This window comes from Sapajus apella, unplaced genomic scaffold, assembly GCF_009761245.1.
Source record: "Sapajus apella isolate SASKATOON/1434 unplaced genomic scaffold, GSC_monkey_1.0 scaffold11, whole genome shotgun sequence".
NCBI classification, from domain to species: Eukaryota; Metazoa; Chordata; class Mammalia; order Primates; family Cebidae; genus Sapajus; species Sapajus apella.
The window spans coordinates 5,362,020-5,380,610 of NW_022436951.1; the positions used below are offsets into that span (position 1 = coordinate 5,362,020).

An 18,591-nucleotide genomic window follows, 5' to 3' on the forward strand; every position below is an offset into this window, starting at 1 on the left:
TAAGAAGAGATGCTAGAGCTGCTTCTCTCCCTACATGTGAGGATACTTCGAGAAAATGGCCATTTCCAATCTAGGAAGCAGGCTCTCTTCAACAAACATAATTTGTCAACGCTTTGATCTTGCACTTCCAGTCTCCAAAACTATGAAAAATATCTACTGATTTTGAGGGTTTTCTTGAGACAGAGTCTCCCTCTGTTGTCCAGGCTGGAATACAGTGTTGCAATTATGGCTCACTGCAACCTCTGCCTCCCGGGTTCAAGAAATTCTCCCACCTCAGCCTCCCAAGTAGCTGAGATTACAGGTGTGCACCACCATGCCCAGCTAATTTTTATATTTTTTGTAGAGACAAGGTTTTGCCATGTTGCCCAGCCTGGTCTCAAACTCCTGAGCTCAAGTGATCCACCTGGCTCGGCCTCCCAAAAGTGCTAGGATTACAGGCATAAGCTACCACACCTGGCCAAAATATCTATTGTTTAAGCTACCCAATTTATGATATTCTGTGTTAGCAGCTGAAGCAGACTAAGATACTATCCTATATACTACAGACCAGCACTATCCAACAGAACTTTCTATGACAAGGAAATGTTTTGTAGCTGTGCTATCCATTATGGTAGCCACTAGCCACGTGCATCCATCAAGTATTTGAAATGTGGCTAGTGCAACTAAATAACTTAATTTTTAATTTTTATTTTATCTTATTTAAATAGCCATATGTGGCTAGTGGCCAATGTATTGAACACTGCAGCTGCAGACAACATCAAATAAATATAAAGCAATCTCGACTTTGGAAAAACAGAAGACTCTTACTGCCTCATAATGTAGATGAAAAACGAAATACTAAGTTAAGTAAAATGTTCTTCAAGAACAAAACAAAAGAAAACCCAATGAAAGCTATAAAAGTCCATTGGATAATAATGCTGGCAGTACTAAGAACGTATAGTCCCTAAAAGTGACTTGCAGTCACAAATATAAACACACCTATTAAAGTGAACTCCTGAGGTAAAAACTTGTTATTCACCACACTCCAAAACGGCCTGTAACATTCTTCAGAGATGGCATGCTAAAGTACCATACAGGCGTAATGTTAAAAGTATGCAGGAGGGATAGCATTAAGAGAAATACCCAGTGTAGATGACAGGATGATGGATGAAGCAAACCACCATGACACCTGTATAACTATGTAACAAACCCGCATGTTCTGCACATATACCCCATAACTTAAAAGTATTTAAAAAAAAAAAAAAAAAAAAAAAAAGGATGCTGTCACAGGTGCCATTCTCTTAAAAAAGAAAACCCAAAATAAATACAAATATAAATCCAAATCAGATACTTATCAATGAAACTGCTTTTCTACACAGATACTAGCTAGAAACTGTTTCTCCAAATTTATACTGACCATTTCTTCTAAAATGTTTAAATTCTACCTGAGAGTTAAAAAAAAAAATTCTTAATGTACTGATTCCAGAATACTGATTCCAATGGCCAAGAAAATTCAAAAATATTTGAGTGGTCTCTGAGATTAGAATGTGTGACAGTGTGAAGCATTTCACTACAATGCCCAAGATTAAACTGTTGAAGCAGATGAAGATAAGAAGTTCCCAAACCAGATGCCCATGAGAAAGGACCCCAGAAAAGCAAAAGGGGCCATAGCACAGGACCTTCCCAAAAAGAAAGGTGGCTCTGGCCCCATGGTATCCTTCCTGAAATGCTGGGAAAGAATGAAGTCCTTAGCAAAATTCTGATCAGGATCCCTAATTTAAATATAAGCTTGTAAGGAAAACATCTATAGACTTGTGTTTAAATTTGTCCATCTAAGATATAAAATTACATGTTTGACCAAATATGCCAGTTGTTCATTTATTGTCTCTCATCTCCAAATGTATCCTTTCCTGTCTGCTCTGCAGAAATGAACTTGGACCCCTTAAACATTTGTTAATTGGCATGATGTTAAACTGACATTGCAAGAGGAAGAGATTTTCCTCTTCTTTCCAAGAGTCTTGTGTGCTCCTCTTGGCAGACTCCTGTACTGCAACACAGCTTCTTCAGTGTCCAGATCCAGCACCTGTGCAGTCTGCTCCATGGTCAGGCTCCTGAAGTGCACAGCAGTCAGCAGCACTCAGTATCTTCCACCAGTACCTCCATAAGGCAGTATTACAGCAGAATGATGAGACAGATTTCTACCGCAGCAACTTCTCTTCATTCAGTGAGCCACAGCCATGCCCCCTCAAACAGGGTCTGGATCTTAATCCCAGAGGCCTTGGATGTTGTATCTCAACCCCAGGGGTTGATGCTTCTTTTATCTGTTATTCCTTAGAGTTCTCTTTACTAGCCAATCCTCATTACTCTAAAACCCTGTTATAGCTAGCAATTATTCGTATTAATCTTTCCTTGTTCAAATTGCATATGATTTCTCTATCCTAATCAGACACTGACTGACATATCAAATTTCAGGCAATTAATCAGAAACCAAGAAAATTACAGGGCATTAAGTCTAATTTGTTATTTTATATATTAGCAAACATATGAGATCTTTGATAATCAGAAAGTTCAGAGTGCTAAACCAAAGTTTCTCAAGAAAGAATCAAATGAATCAGTTCACAGGATATATCCTTGTTAATGCTACTGTCATTTGGGGGAGTGTGATTTTCTCAAGTAACCATGAAAAATAAGAGATCACTTTGTTTCTTCTGGTGGTTTATTTTTATTTTAAAAGGGATGAAAATCTAAAAAACAGAAAAGTTTAAGAAGAGAAAGTAGAAACAGTCAACAGCTCCATTTCTCTGCCAACTACTCAACCAAACTGCTCTACATTTGGCAGGGAAACTCAAAATCTCAGTGATCCCACACTAATATTCACATTGTTCTTCTGCTATATAGGAACACTTTTTACATTTTCCCTCTGTCTCACTGTTTGTCACGTACTCTCAGCAGACTACTTTACCAACATTAAAATGAAATGTTCAGCATCATTCCTATCTCACTTCACTCTTAAATCTGCAAGCCACAGAGTTAAAAGGACAGGATTAAGAGTCATTAGACACAGTACTAAGGAGAATTAAAGGGCTTGTTCAAGGGGCATAACATCTGCTCCTCAAATTCCTACCTAAACAACTAAGATTCCGATCAAAGAGAAGAGAGGGAAAGCCAATCTGACCAGTAAACTGGAGTCATGAGGAAGTGAATGTTCTTTCAGGGAGTAACTCTGACACCAGAGGAAGGCTTAGTGGCATTGCACAATTGTTTCTGTGAAGTTATTCATGGGGCAAGTGGAAGTATATGAGTGTAAGTGGAGGGGAGTGGGAGGGTGAAGATTGAGGATCCTTTTAAGTAGTTTTTGCTCAGCTAGCAAAACAAGCTTGGACATGCAAGGCAGATAAACACAGCTGTTTGGGGCTGTCACTTGGGGTGCAGGAGCCAAGGTCTCCTGCTATAGTGAAAAGTGCACCGGAATGTGAGTCAGGAGTTCAGGGATCCAAGTCCTCATTCTGCTGCTAACTAGCTGTGTGATGATGAGCAAGTCTACTGGCTTCACTAGACTCAGTCTCCTTATTTTATGGAAAATTAGGAGACGAGAATGGATGGCAGCACTATACACAAATGCTCCTGAACCACAGAGCTCATGTACTAGTTAATATAACTTTGCTGAGTCCTGGTTTCTTCCACTGAAAAAAACATAAGAAATAATACTTCTTATAAAATTGGGGTGAGGATTAAAAATAATATACATAAAGACACCTAGTACAGTAACTGAAACAAGTGATTACTATTATTACTCCTGTATTTCCAAGGTCTAAGATTGAGGGGTATAAAATCTTAGTAGCCAAATGCAATGTTATTTCAAATGCACCACAAGTTAATATATGTTTAGTACATGTCTTAATTATTGCCAACCAAAATACTCAAGACTTAGAAATTAAGGACTTGTAAAAGGTCACCCAAAAATATATTCTGCAGGGGGTGCAAAAATAAAATAAATAAGAATCCTTAAGAATTTGGAAATAGGTGAAAATGCACTTGTCAATTTAAAAAAATGAATTTGGAAATAGGAAATATAGAAGAGTTCTATGGAAAAAGAGCTGAGGAATTCATCAGCCTTCCCTACTCCAAATGCTAAAAGAAATAACCTAGAAAAATATAAAAATTAGGAGAAATGAAAGGGACTACTGAAAAATGAAAATTATCCAGAAATTTCTATTAGGAAAAGATCAGAATGATTAGGAAAGCACCTCTCAGAAAGAGTGCAACAGCCTTGTGTGAAACTATCCCAGAAACCATGAAATCCAGGGGCAGTTCACTCTCAAAGCGGCAAGGATGCCCTTATGGAAACAGTTGTCACAAAAATTAGGCAGGAGGCACAAAAAAACGATGTGGAAGAGGTAAGATGAGGTTAATAAAACAATGATATATAGACAGAAACCTATTATCTTTCCTAAAAACACAGCGCCCGTTATATGGAGACCCCCATAACAAGGACTCTCAATCCCAGCTCCCTCAAGCTTCCTCAGATCACAGGCATATTTCCGCTGGCCACAAGCAGTGAGTTTAAAAAGGTAAGGAGATGCAAGAAGAATCTTTTCAGTCTGTTTCTTACCAGGTAGAGAGAGTAAATAAGAAGAGTAAAATAATAAGGGGTTGTGAAGAGCTTTTACAGTAGGGTCAACAAACTTTCTGTGAAGGACCAGATAAACATTTTAAGCCTAGCAAGCCATATTATGATCTCTGTCTTATATTCTTCTTCATCATTTTGGGGTTTGTTTTACAACCCTTTAAAATTGTGAAACAAATTTTTTAAAAATCATTCTTAGTTCAACTGCCATACAAAAACAAGCCATGGACTAGAGTTGGCCCACTGGCCACAGACTGTACTGTTCTAAGATATAAAAGACAAAGAATATAGCTGTGGAACTGCTTTAAAGAAAAAAGAACATATCAGACTGTTATTTTGTAGTGAAAAAAATTCAAGAAAACATACATCACCATTATATTCAATGCGGTAATAAATAAACTTGTTCCTGGTCATGTCCACATAAGTGAATATATCTGTCAGAGAAATTCCTAAAAGTAGATTACTTAGTCAAAGGGTATATGCATTTGTAATTTGGAAGAGAATGCCAAATTGCCCTCTATACGATAGTGCCAATTTACACTCCCACCATGCCTTATAGTTATTTGTTTCTCCAAATCTTGCCATCATAGTTCACAGTTTACATCAGAGTAAGATATATTAGCTGGGTGCAGTGGCTCACACCTATAATCTCAGCACTTTGGGAAGCCAAGGTAGGCACATCACTTGAGGCCCCTGGCCTCAAGCTTCAAGGTTCAAGACCAGCCTGGCCAACATGGCAAAACTCCATCTCTACTAAAAATACAAAAAATTAGCCAGGCATGGTGGTGCACACCTATAATCCCAGCTACTTGGGAGGCTGAGACATGAGACTCCCTTGAACCCAGAAAGTGGAGGTTGCAGTGAGCCAAGATAGTACCACTGTACTCGAGCCTGGGAAAAAGAGTGAGACTCTTCCCAAAAAAAAAAAAAAAAAAAAAAAAAAAAAGGCATTATCAAATTGCTATGCAGAAAAAATAGTCTGGTCATTTACCCACCTTAGCCTTCTCAGAGTAGGTAGTATATGTGCTCTTCACTTTTGTCAATCTCATAGGTAATAAATAGTACCTCATTGGCATTTTAATTTTTCCTTCTTTATTAATGAAGCTATCTTTTTTTATGTTTATTGACTATTTGTATTTCTTCTGCTGTTATTTATTAATTCATTTCCTTTGGCTAGTTTTAGCATTCAAATATCCCCTTCTTTCTGAGATTAGCATGCAGTAATGCCATCTTGGCTCACTCTTCCTCTGGGGTTGAAGTGATTCTTGTACCTCAGCCTCCCGAGTAGCTGGGATTATATGTGTGTGCCACCACGCCTGGCTAATTTTTTTTGTATTTTTAGTAGACACAGGGTTTTGCCCTGTTTGTTGGGCTGTTCTCTAACTCCTGGCCTCAAGTGATCCACCTGCCTTGGCCTCCCAAAGTGTTGGGATTACAGGTGTGAGCCACTGTGCCTGGCCCTGGCTATTTATACAGTACCTTGGGTTAATCCAATACTGTGTTATTTTGTTGCTCATTTTGTTTCAACTGTGATTGGGAGCTCTTTTAGTTTGGTCTTGTGTCTCTCTGACATGCCTCCTTTCTTTTATTTTTGGAAATACTTCCTTAATTTTTAGTACTATGAGATGCTCCAGGCCGGGCGAGGTGACTCACGCCTGTAATCCCAGCATTTTGGGAGGCCGAGGCAGATGCACCAACTGAGGTCAGGGGTTTGAAACTAGCCTGTCCAATACTGCAAATCCCTGTCTCTGTTAAAAATACAAAAATTAGCCATGTGTGGTGGTGGGTGCCTGTAATCCCAGCTACTCAGGAGGCTGAGGCAGGAGAACTGCTTGAACCCGGAAAGCAGAGGTTGCAGTGAGCTGAGATCATGCCATTGCACTCCAGCCTGGGTGACAAGAGTGAAATTCCGTCTCAAAAAAAAGCTCCAGGCTATAGACGCTTGTATTTTCCTTGCCTTAATTCTAGAATCAGTTTTTTTTTTTTCCCCAGGAGAATTATATTAGCAAATAAGATGTAGGTTCTTAATATGCTCATTGCTCCTGGGATGTCATTGCTCTTAGGCTGCCTCAACTGACACAGCTAGGAAATACATGCATAAATATTACACTAACCTATGTATATAGTATATTTCTTTTTTTTTTTTTTGCAAGTCCTACATTCCAATTTTTTTTGTATATAGTATATTTCTAATTGCTTTTGTTATCTGTCTGCATCTATGTTAACTTAAACACAAGTTTATAATGATGTTTCTAATTCTAATCCAGTACTATGTTGATTTATTCTAATCTTCTGCTTTTCTGTAACATCACTTTCCAATCGTGAGAAACCTAGCTTCCACTATCCATTTACTTACCTATTCGGCCTCAGTATACATGTAAAGCAATATCAGAATTGCTAATTGCACCTGTGTTCCAATTTAAATTTAACATTAGAGAAATTTTTTTTTTTTTTTTTTTTTGAGACGGAGTCTCGCTCTTGTTACCCAGGCTGGAGTGCAATGGCGCGATCTCGGCTCACTGCAACCTCCGCCTCCTGAGTTCCGGCAATTCTCCTGCCTCAGCCTCCCGAGTAGCTGGGACTACAGACACGCGCCACCATGCCCAGCTAATTTTTTATAGTTTTAGTAGAGACAGGGTTTCACCATGTTGACCAGGATGGTCTCGATCTCTTGACCTTGTGATCCACCCGCCTCGGCCTCCCAAAGTGCTGGGATTACAGGCTTGAGCCACCGCGCCCGGCCCTCGAGAAATTTTTTTAAGGTCTTTTATTTTGATACTCAAAAGACAGAACTCATTTTTAAGAAAACAGTAACAATAACAAAACAATAACAAGTTATTGTTTAAGTTATTGGTCAAGTTCGTTGGCAAATTTTTTTTGTAAAGGGCCAGATCATATTTTAGGCTTGACAGGTCACAAATGGTCTCTGTTAAATTTATCTGCATGTGTATACATATGTGTCTGTGTGTGTGTTTGTGTGAATGGATACTTTTTTTTTTTTTTTTTTAATGAGACAGAGTTTTGCTTTTGTTGACCAAGCTGGAGTGCAATGGCATGATCTTGGTTCACTGCAACCTCTACCTCCTGGATTCAAGCGATTCTCCTGCGTCAGCCTCCTGAGTAGCTGGGATTACAGGCATGTGTCACCACACCCAGCTAATTTTGTATTTTTGGTAGAGACGGCATTTCTCCATGTTGGTCAGGCTGGTCTCCAACTCTCAACCTCAGGTGATCCGCCCGCCTTGGCCTTCCAAAGTGCTGGGATTACAGGTGGGAGCCACCATGCCCAGCCCACCTTTTACAAGAAAAGAGAGTAAAATCTGATTTGATTTGCATTTCTCTAATGATCAATGATGATGAGCATTTTTTCATATGTTTGTTGGCTGCATATATGTCTTCTTTTGAAAAGTGTCTGTTCCTATCCTTCTCCCATTTTTGAATGGGTTTGTTTTTTTCTTGTAAATCTGCTTTAGTTCTTTGTAGATTCTGCATATTAGCCCTTTGTCAGATAAGCAGATTGCAAAAATTTTTTCCCTTTCTGTTGGTTGCTGGTTCACTCTAATGATTGTTTCTTTTCCTGTGCAGAAGCTCTTGAGTTTATGGATGAATCTAGAAACCATCATTCTCAGCAAACTGACCCAAGAACAGAAAACCAAATCCCGCATGTTTTCACTCACAGGCGAGTGATGAACAATGAAAACACTTGGGCACAGGGGAGGGAACAGCACTCACTGGACTAGGTGGGGGAGAGGAGGAACAGCAAGGGGCCAGGGAGGATGGGGAGGTATAACACCAGGAGAAATGCCTGATGTAGGTGACAGGGGGCGAGGGGGAATATGGACACAGCAAACCACTATGGCATGTATGTACCTATGCAACAATCCCATAGGATGCAGGATACGCATATGTACCCCAGAGTCCAAAGTACAATATAAAATAAAAAAATTTTTTTAAACTGATTTGATGCCTCTGATCTTTGGTTAAGAAAGAAAATAAAATTTTTTCTAGCTGTAATTTCTATTTGATTGAGTAGTCCAAGTGTCATCACTTGATGATTCCAGTCATTTAATAGTGCTGTCCAATATAACTTTCAGTGGTGATGGAGATATCATATATTTGTATCATCCAATATGGTAGTCACTAATCACATGTGGTTATTGAATACTTGTTTACTAATGTTTACTAATTCTAAGGAATTTTCCTAAAATCAATTTTTAAATAATTAAAATGTAAATGACTACATATGGCTAGGTAGCTGCTACATTGGATAGTGCATATCTTGAACCTGCCTTTAAATGGCCAAATCCAGCACATACAAACTATTATGGTAGGTAACAAGGTATCTCTAGACATAAATATGTGGTCTTGAACTCCTGACCTCAAGTGATCCACCTGCCTTGGCCTCCCAAAGTGCTGAGATTACAGGCGTAAGCCACTGCACCTGGCCCTGATTTCTTTTTTGGGAGTATAGGTTATTTAGTTTTGGCCTTCTGTTGTCTGTTCTCCATTTCCCTTTTTCTCTCTCTGGTTCAGTTCTCTTTCTTGTGTGTGTGTTTTTTGCTACAGTTTGTGAAAACCTCTTAAGCCAATACACTTTACTAATTTTTTACTCTTTTAATGAACTTTTAAAAAGTCACATTTATTCATGTATAATTTAATCTAGTAAAATGTATTCTTTTTATTTGCATAGTTCTATGAATTTTGAAAAATGCATACAGTCATAGTCATACTACTATGATTGTCCTCCAAAGTTCCCTTTAACCCCTTTGCAGTCAGTCCCTCCTTCTGACCCCCAGGTAACCACTGATCTGATTTTGCCTCTATCAATAGTTTTGTTCCCTTTTATAGCTGGGTAGTACTCTTTTGTATGACTAGATTACATACAGTTTATTGATCTCTTTACCAGTTGATAGATATTTAGCTTGTTTCCAGTTTTTAGGTATTGGAAATAAAGCTTCTACAAATTCTCCTGTACAGGTCATTTTTTGTGGACAGGTATTTTTATTTCCCTGGGTAAATTCCTAAGTATGAACTGCTTTGTCATATGGCATGTGCGTGTTAACTTTATAAGAAACTGCCCAACTTTTCAAAAGTGAGAGTTGTAGTTACTTCATATCCTTACCTACGCTTGGTATTGGCAATATGTTAAATTTTAGCTGGGTATATAGTGATATATCTTTGGGTTTCAATTTGAATTCCCCTGATGATTAGTGATATTGAGCTTATATGTCTTCTTAAATGAAGTAACTGTTCAAAACTTTTGCCCATTTTAAAACCTGAGTTGCTTTTCTTGGGTTGGTTAATAAAGTTTTTTATAATATGTGTGTGTCACAAATATTCCAGTCTGTAGCTTAGACAGAAAGATTTCCATAAATATTTGTTAAATAGAAAAACTAATTTTCAAAAAAATTCCAATTTTGTAACATATAATTTACGTATTTATGTTTTTTAATTATTAGGGAAAGTTTGAGAGGTTATGTCCTAGAAATGGAAGTATATTATGTGGGGGTATTGGGGAACTTTCACTTCATATTTTTATATGACATAACAAAAGAATATGAGTTACTTTTAATTTAAAAAGATATTTTACACTTCAGAAAACGAAGGACATCAAAAACAAAATTAAAAGATCATAAACAAAAAACTGTAACACAGATTGAAAGCAATGAGTTACTATCCATAACACAGTTTTTGTTAAGAAGGGGATATGGCCGGGCGCGGTGGCTCAAGCCTGTAATCCCAGCACTGTGGGAGGCCGAGGCAGGTGGATCACGAGGTCAAGAGATCGAGACCATCCCGGTCAACATGGTGAAACCCCCGTCTCTACTAAAAATACAAAAAATTAGCTGGGCATGGTGGCGCGTGCCTGTAATTCCAGCGACTCAGGAGGCTGAGGCAGGAGAATAGCCTGAACCCGGGAGTCGGAGGTTGCGGTGAGCCGAGATCGTGCCATTGCACTCCAGCCTGGGTAACAAGAGCGAAACTCTGTCTCAAAAAAAAAAAAAAAAGAAGGGGATATTTAGGATGAGCATGGTGGCTCACGCCCGTAATCCCAACACTTTGGGAGCCCAACGCGAGTGGATCATGAAGTCAAGAGTTCAAGACCAGCCCAGCCAACATGGTGAAACCCCATCTGTACCAAAAATACAATTAGCTGGGTGTGGTAGCACGCACCTGTAGTCCCAGCTGCTTGAGAGGCTGAGGCAGGAGAATTGCATGATAGAAGTATTCCTGATACAATGTGATAAAAAATCCACTTCACCTCTGTGATATTCTTCCCAAGGACTCATAATCTCAATCTAACCATAAGAAAAGCATCAAATAAAACCAAACTGAGAGATATTCTACAAAATACCTGACCAGTACCCTTCAAGACTTTCATGGTCATGAAAAACAATCAACGACTGAGAAACTGCCAGCAACCAGAGAAGACTGAACAAATTTAAGGACCAAAGGTAATGTATGTTGGAGGAATCATTAAAGAAAACAGTGAAATCCAAATAAAGTTTGGAGATTAATAGTAACTGACTAATGCTGGTTTTCTAACTGTGACAAATGGACCATGGTAAGATAAGACGTTAATCATAAGGGAAACTGGGTGAAGTATATGCATGAACTCTGTACTATCTTTGTAGCTTATACATACATTTAAAAACTGAAATTTAAAAGTTTACTAATATTTTGAAATTTAAACAGAAATATCAATGAGACCTGGTAATTTAAACATAGACACATAGATCCATACATACATATGCATCTATATTTCTACCTCTTTCCATCAAAAGGTCAAAAGCAATAATATCTCAATATCAGTGAGCATGCCTAGCATCCAGATTTGGTCTCTAAATACCATTCCCACAAAAAGAAAGGATGACTCCTTGGGGAACTAATGATTCCAGGACTTGGAAAAGAATGTAACAGGAAGCCTATATCATGTTGTGCCAGAAAACAAGTATGTTTTAAAGACTAGTAAGGTCATGCCAAAGTTACACAGTAATCAGGGACTCCTACTAGACAAATCTAGGACAATTTAAACATCAAAAAGAATAATGACTGCAATTGACTGAAACATAAAAATTTAAAAATCATAAATACTGATACTCAAAAAAGTAAAAGAAATCATCACCAGTAACAGAAACAACTCATTTATCACCACCAGCCCTTAAGCTAAAAATGGGCAATGAAAGAAAGATAACTAAGCGCTTATCCTGCCTCTTCAGTAGTAACTGTATTTCAGGGTAACCAAATAACATCAGTATTTAATGAGGAAAAGTTTTTCTTTAAGAAGATGTCAAGGCCGGGCGCGGTGGCTCACGCCTATAATCCCAGCACTTTGGGAGGCCGAGGCGGGTGGATCACGAGGTCAAGAGATCGAGACCGTCCTGGTCAACATGGTGAAACCCCGTCTCTACCAAAAATACAAAAATTAGCTGGGCATGGTGGTGCATGCCTGTAGTCCCAGCTACTCGGGAGGCTGAGGCAGGAGAATTGCTTGAACCCAGGAGGCGGAGGTTGCGGTGAGCCGAGATCGCGCCATTGCACTCCAGCCTGGGTAACAAGAGCGAAACTCCGTCTCAAAAAAAAAAAAAAAGAAGATGTCAAGAAATAAATGCAGATGAAATAACAGAGTGAGAAAATCACCAATTTGTAACCCTCAATGACATAACTGATTCAGGAAGAAATCGTCAATGGACACTAAGCTCATTACGTGAAAATGATGAGTATCTGGATATTTTACATGGTACCAAACTATCTCTCCACAAAGTTCTTGCCAATCTCAAGTACAAAATATTAACTTTACAATGAAGAAATCACATGTCACCACCTTAATCCAGGGATATATCTTAATTTCTAGTCACTAACAGTGAAACAACTAGACAATACATGCCACCTAAAGTGATATAATATAAATTATGATAAAGTCTTTGATCTTCCATAGGAAATATTGGAGAGGAGACAAAGAAACAAGTTAAATCAGGAGTCCCAAAGCCTGGGCCATGGACTGGTACTAGTCTGTGGCCTGTTAGGAACCAGGTGCATGGCAGGTGTGGGGGCAGGTGAGCAAGCATTACCGTCTGAGCTCCGGCTCCTGTCAGATCAACAATGGCATTAGATTCTCATAGGAGTGTGAACCCTATTGTGAACTGTGCATGTGAGGGATCTCTAGGTTGCACAATCCTTATTAGAATCTAATGCCTGATGATCTGAAGTGGAACAGTTTCATCTGGAAACCACCTACCACCCTCACTTCCACATTATCCTCAGTCCATGTAAAAACTGTCTTACACAAAACCAGTCACTAGTACAAAAAAGGTTGGGGACCATAAAGTTAAATGATATCATAACAAAGCAATATGCCAAAAGATCAGATACGGTCGAAAACAGAAAAGAGAGTGGCTTATGGGCTGGGCACGGTGGCTCATTCCTGTAATCCCAGCACTCTAGAAAGAGGAGTCAGGCAGATTACTTGAGGTCAGGAGTTCGAGACCACTCTGGACTACATGGTGAAACCCCATCTCTGCCAAAGAAATATAAAAATCAGCCAGGCATGGTGGTGTACAGCCACAGTCCCAGCTATTTGGAGGGCTGAGATGGGAGGATGTCTTGAGCCCAGGAGGCAGAGAATGCAGTAAGCCAAAATCTCACCACTGCACTACAGCCTAGGCAACAGATCCTGTCTCAAATAAATAACTGAATAAATAAATAAATAAGAGAGAGACTGGCTCATTGTAGCAACATGGAAGGCCCTTTCTAACACAATGCTAGCTGACCATACCTAAACAGTGCAAAATGGATTAGCACCTGGATTATGGCTTAATATATGTCATACACAAAGACATTTCTCAGGATTAATTGGAATGTTTTAAAACAAACTAGAAATGATAGGTTCATGTGTGGCCAGGCACAGTGGCTAACACCTGTAATCCCAGCACTTTGGGAGGCTGAGGCAGGGGGAGCACCTGAGGCCAGGAGTTCAAGACCAGCCCAGCCAACATGGCAAAACCTCCTCTCTACTAAAAATACAAAAATTAGCCAGGCATGTGCCTGTAATATACTTTGAAATTATATTTTGAAATTAAATTCTGTCTAAAAAAAAGACAAAAAAGAAAAAAAATTAAATTCTGTCATATTTACATAATATACTTTATTATTATTATTATTTTTAGATAGAGTCTCCCTCTGTCACCCAGGCTGGAGGGTAGTGGTGCAATCTCAGCTCACTGCAGCCTCCACCTCCCAGGTTCAAGTAATTCTCCTGTCTCAGCCTTCCAAGTAGCTGGGATTATAGACGTAAACCATCATACCTGGCTAGTTTTTATATTTTTAGTAGAGATGGGGTTTCACCATGTTGGACAGGCTGGTCTTGAACTCCAGACCTCAGGTGACCCATCTGCCTCAACCTCCCAAAGTGCTGGGATTACAGACATGAGCCACTGTGCCAGACCTTCTGTAATTTTTTTTTTGAAATATAGTCTTGCTCTGTTGCCCAGGCTAGAGTGCAGCATCACGATCTCAGCTCACTGCAACCTCCACCTCCTGGGCTCAAGCAATTCTCCTGCCTCAGCCTCCCAAGTAGCTGGGATCACAGGCATGCACCACCAAGCCCAGCTAATTTTTGTAATTTTAGTAGGGACAGGGTTTCACAATGTTGACCAGTCTGGTCTCGAACTCCAGGCCTCAGGAAATCCGCTCACCTCAGCTTCCAAAAGTTCTAGGATTACAGGTACGAGCCACCATGCCCAGCCTAAAACATAGGTTTATGAAACAAAAGAAATGTAAGGCTCATTTTACTTCACTGAAATAATGAAGGCAGTATACAGCCATATAAACGTAATGTATTTTGATATAAATCATTGTACATGGAATTTCCATGCTAACAGCACTGTCTTCCAATTGGAAGATATTAAGTCAAACACGAAGATATTTGTAAGTGAATAAGTAATGTAAGATAAGTAAGTGAATACATACCACTCACAGGGCTGAAGGGATCGAAATGCCTTAAAAGAAGCATCCATTCCAGCAAAATCCCAAAACTTAACATCATAGTCATATCCTCCTGTCACCAAACGGGCACCTGAGGGATCCAGACCCAAAGCAGACACCTGGTTTTAAAAAAAAATAAAATAAAATGACTGGAGCAAAATGACACAGCAAAATGACATATGGTCAATTATAACCTCCATTTCTAGTCTTTAAATCCCACCTCCTATATTATAGGCCTTGGAAGCACAAACCACCAACTCCTGTTACTTCTGAAAAGTGGGAATGGATGGTGCCTTCTATATTTATTAGACTTTGTTACTATATTAATTATTTTGCAATAAAGAAAAATACTTTAAATTTAATCTATTTTCCAAGATTGTCCCAACTCATCAACGATGTACTCAAAATAGCTACCACTGCAATTCCATATGACAAACTAAGTTGCTTTAGTATATAAATAGAAATATCACAAATAATTACAATAATTCAGCATTTTCAATATAGTCTTTAGGAAAACTTTTAAGATGGTTCAATCATAACTGAATGAAGACCATATGAATCTGAAATCACCAAAATGAGTAACATCAAGGGAGCTTTAAGAAATCTATTTAAAAAAGTAAAACAAAGCAGAAATATCTGTTGCTTATGGTCAAATGACTCGGTATATTCACCTTAATTATTTTTAAAGCTGAATTTTTAAGTGACTAATCACATTATAACAGTACTTATATCTTGTGTCCTGAGACACACAAATCACTGAAACTCGGGAGGCGGAGGTTGCAGTGAGCCGATATCGTGCCACTGCATTCCAGCCTGGGCAACACAGAGAGAACCTGTCTCAAAAAAAAATAATAAAAAATTTGTGCCCGGGCACAGTGGCTCACGCCTATAATCCCAGCACTTTGGAAGGCCAAGGCAGGCAGATTACTTGAAGTCAGGAGTTCAAGACCAGCCTGACCAACATGGAGAAACTATGTCTCTACTAAAAATACAAATTTAGCCAGACGTGGTAGCACATGCCTGTAATCCCAGCTACTCGGGAGGCTGAGGCAGGAGAATTGCTTAATCCCAAGAGGCGGAGGTTGCGGTGAGCCGAGATCGCGCCATTGCCCTCCACCGGGGATAACATGAGAAAACCTCCCTATCAAAAAAAAAAAAAAAAAAAAAAAAATTTTTTTTTTTTTTTTGCTTTCCCTGTGAACTTTCCTAGGTCCAATTCACATGTCAATATTCAATGTGTGACTCATTGTTCCTGAGATATACGTAGCTTTCTGTTAAAGCAGGAAGTTCCTAGATCTACCACCTTCTCAGAAGAAAAGAACTACATTAGGAATATTTAACATGATTATCATATGTTGGAGACAAAAGTTTTTTGGGTTTTTTTTTTTTTTTAGACGGAGTCTCACTCTGTTGTCCAGGCTGGAATGCAGTGGTGCGATCTTGGCTCACTGCAACTTCTGCCTCCCGGGATCAAGTGCTTTTCCTGCCTCAGCCTCCCTAGTAGCTGGGATTACAGGTACACGCCACCACACCCAGAGAATTTTTGTACTTTTTAGTAGAAATGGAGTTTTACTTGTTGACCAGGTTGGTCTTGAACCTCAGATGATCTGCCTGCTTCAGCCTCACAAAGTGGTGGAATTACAGCTTTGAGCCACTGCACCTGGCCAGAATCAATGTTTTCTATATAGGAGGCTTCTATAGATCAGTTCTCCTAATAAATAGATTTGAAAGGTAATTAATGTAATATAATTATAATTAAATAAGCCAGATACTGACAAAATAACTTATACTCATTTCAATTAGCACTTGTAAAACCTGATTTCATAATAAGGGAATCATATATAAATAATTAATACTTATGTTAAAATTAGACATACACTCTAAAGATGTTAAGGAAAACATACGAGTGAAAACAAAGTCATTTCTTGTGCCAAGAAACACCAGTGTTCATCTCACTACAACACAATATGAAATTACAACTTCATCTGTGGTTCCTCTGTTCTGTACCTGTCCTTCCCTCAAGAGTATAAGTGCCACAAGGACAGAGACCTTGTCTGTGCCCAGCAGTGGACCTGGCACAAAATACAAACTCTACTAAATATTTGTCTAAAAGAAAGGAGGACTAAAAATTGAACAAACATGCAGTCTAACAACTATGAGATAAATTCCTTTTAATCAAGAAAAAACAGAATAAATTGCAAACTTGACTGTTCTCCTAGCTAAGAAGAAAGATGGCAAATTATAAAGCAAAGTTACAAAATGAGGCTTTCAATGCTACCATTCACTGAAGTATTAGGATCTCTGCTGCTGACTATATATAATTCATCATCCACCAAAAGGATATGAAGGAGGTAATTATAAAGACAGAAAACAGAGCTCAGAGTCCGGGCATACTGGCTCACGCCTGTAATACCAGCACTTTATGAGGCCGAGGCAGGCGGATAACCTAAGGTCAGGAGTTCAAGACCAGCCTGGCCAACATGGCAAAATCTCATCTCTACTAAAAATACAAAAACTACTGGGTGTCACGGTGGGCACCTGTCATCCCAGCTATTTGGGAGGCTAAGGCAGGAGAATCACTTGCACCCGGGAGGGGAGGTTGCAGTGAGCCAAGATGGTGCCACTGCACTCCAGCCTGAGCAAAAGAGCAAGGCTCTGGGTTCTGCTACCACACCTACACAATCATTTGCCTCTATGTTATTTCTTCTACTAACAAGGTTTGTCTCAAGGAAAAAAAAAAAAACAAGAAAGTGTCTTTTTCAACTTGGGAATGGGCACAAACATTTTCAGTTTTAACCTTTATGTTAAGAAAATTAATGTATATCACCCTCTCCTTCTTTCAAGAAGCTTTAGACTTTATCATCACATTCACTGGGAAGGGTTCAGTTGACTATTAGGCCATAGTAAGTATATTCAATAAATGAATATACATGTTTCTTAAATGGCAAGGAGAAAGAGCAGAAAAACTGTTATAAATTAGGAGATTAAAAAATAAGCATAATGATAACTCTCCGAAGAATACATCAGACATCATTACGAGACTAATTTGAACAAATTGACCCTAAAAAGTTGTATGGGACAACTGGAGAAATTTGAACACTAATGGGATACTAGATTAAATAATTATTGAAAAAAATTAAATATAATAAAGATAGCATTATGTAGGAGAGAGTGTATGTGTGCATATTGAGAGAGAGGGAGGCAGAGACAGCCCAATATTATCTCTTAGAGATTCATACTGAAATAATTTACAGATGAAATCATATGAAGTCAGGTGTTTGCTTTTAAATAATCCTGTAAAGTGGGGACGGGGGACAAAAACGTAAAGTATATAGGAAACAAATAAGATTTACCTTATGGACATATTTTAAATAACTTGTTTAAAAGAAAAACAAGATCAGATAGAAAAGTCATCTTCTAGTCCAACATTTACTTAAAAATATTTGCATGTAGGACAAAGCCAGGATTGAAAGAAAAATGAGTTAATCCAAGAGTAAAATTAGATACTCCAATTGATTTTCAATGTGTAAAATCAATTAGATATTGGAGTGTTTTTTATGTTTCTCTACAATATAAAACTTAATTTGCCAAAAAAAAGGAATATTTAAATCAAACTTGTGAAACTCATGACCCATCCCTCAGCTGTAAAATTCTCCAGACTAGAGGACAGAAAAACTTCCTTTTAAAAACTGTCTATTGGCCGGGCGCGGTGGCTCAAGCCTGTAATCCCAGCACTTTGGGAGGCCGAGGCGGGTGGATCACGAGGTCAAGAGATCGAGACCATCCTGGTCAACATGGTGAAACCCCGTCTCTACCAAAAATACAAAAAATTAGCTGGGCATGGTGGCGCATGCCTGTAATCCCAGCGACTCAGGAGGCTGGGGCAGGAGAATTGCCTGAACCCAGGAGGCGGAGGTTGCGGTGAGCCGAGATCGCGCCATTGCACTCCAGCCTGGGTAACAAGAGCGAAACTCCGTCTCAAAAAAAAAAAAAAAAAAAAA

At 38.9% G+C, this 18,591-nt stretch overlaps 1 protein-coding gene across 4 annotated transcripts in view; it reads right to left on the bottom strand.

Annotated features, from left to right (window-relative positions):
- WDR70 (WD repeat domain 70) overlaps nt 1–18,591 on the bottom strand; it is a 328,762-nt gene that overhangs the window by 247,764 nt on the left and 62,407 nt on the right. For all 4 annotated transcript variants that reach the window (XM_032278922.1, XM_032278923.1, XM_032278926.1 and 1 more), the window contains one exon: nt 14,576–14,709. In XM_032278922.1, the coding sequence (XP_032134813.1) occupies nt 14,576–14,709 (134 nt within the window). The remainder of the gene's footprint in view (nt 1–14,575; nt 14,710–18,591) is intronic.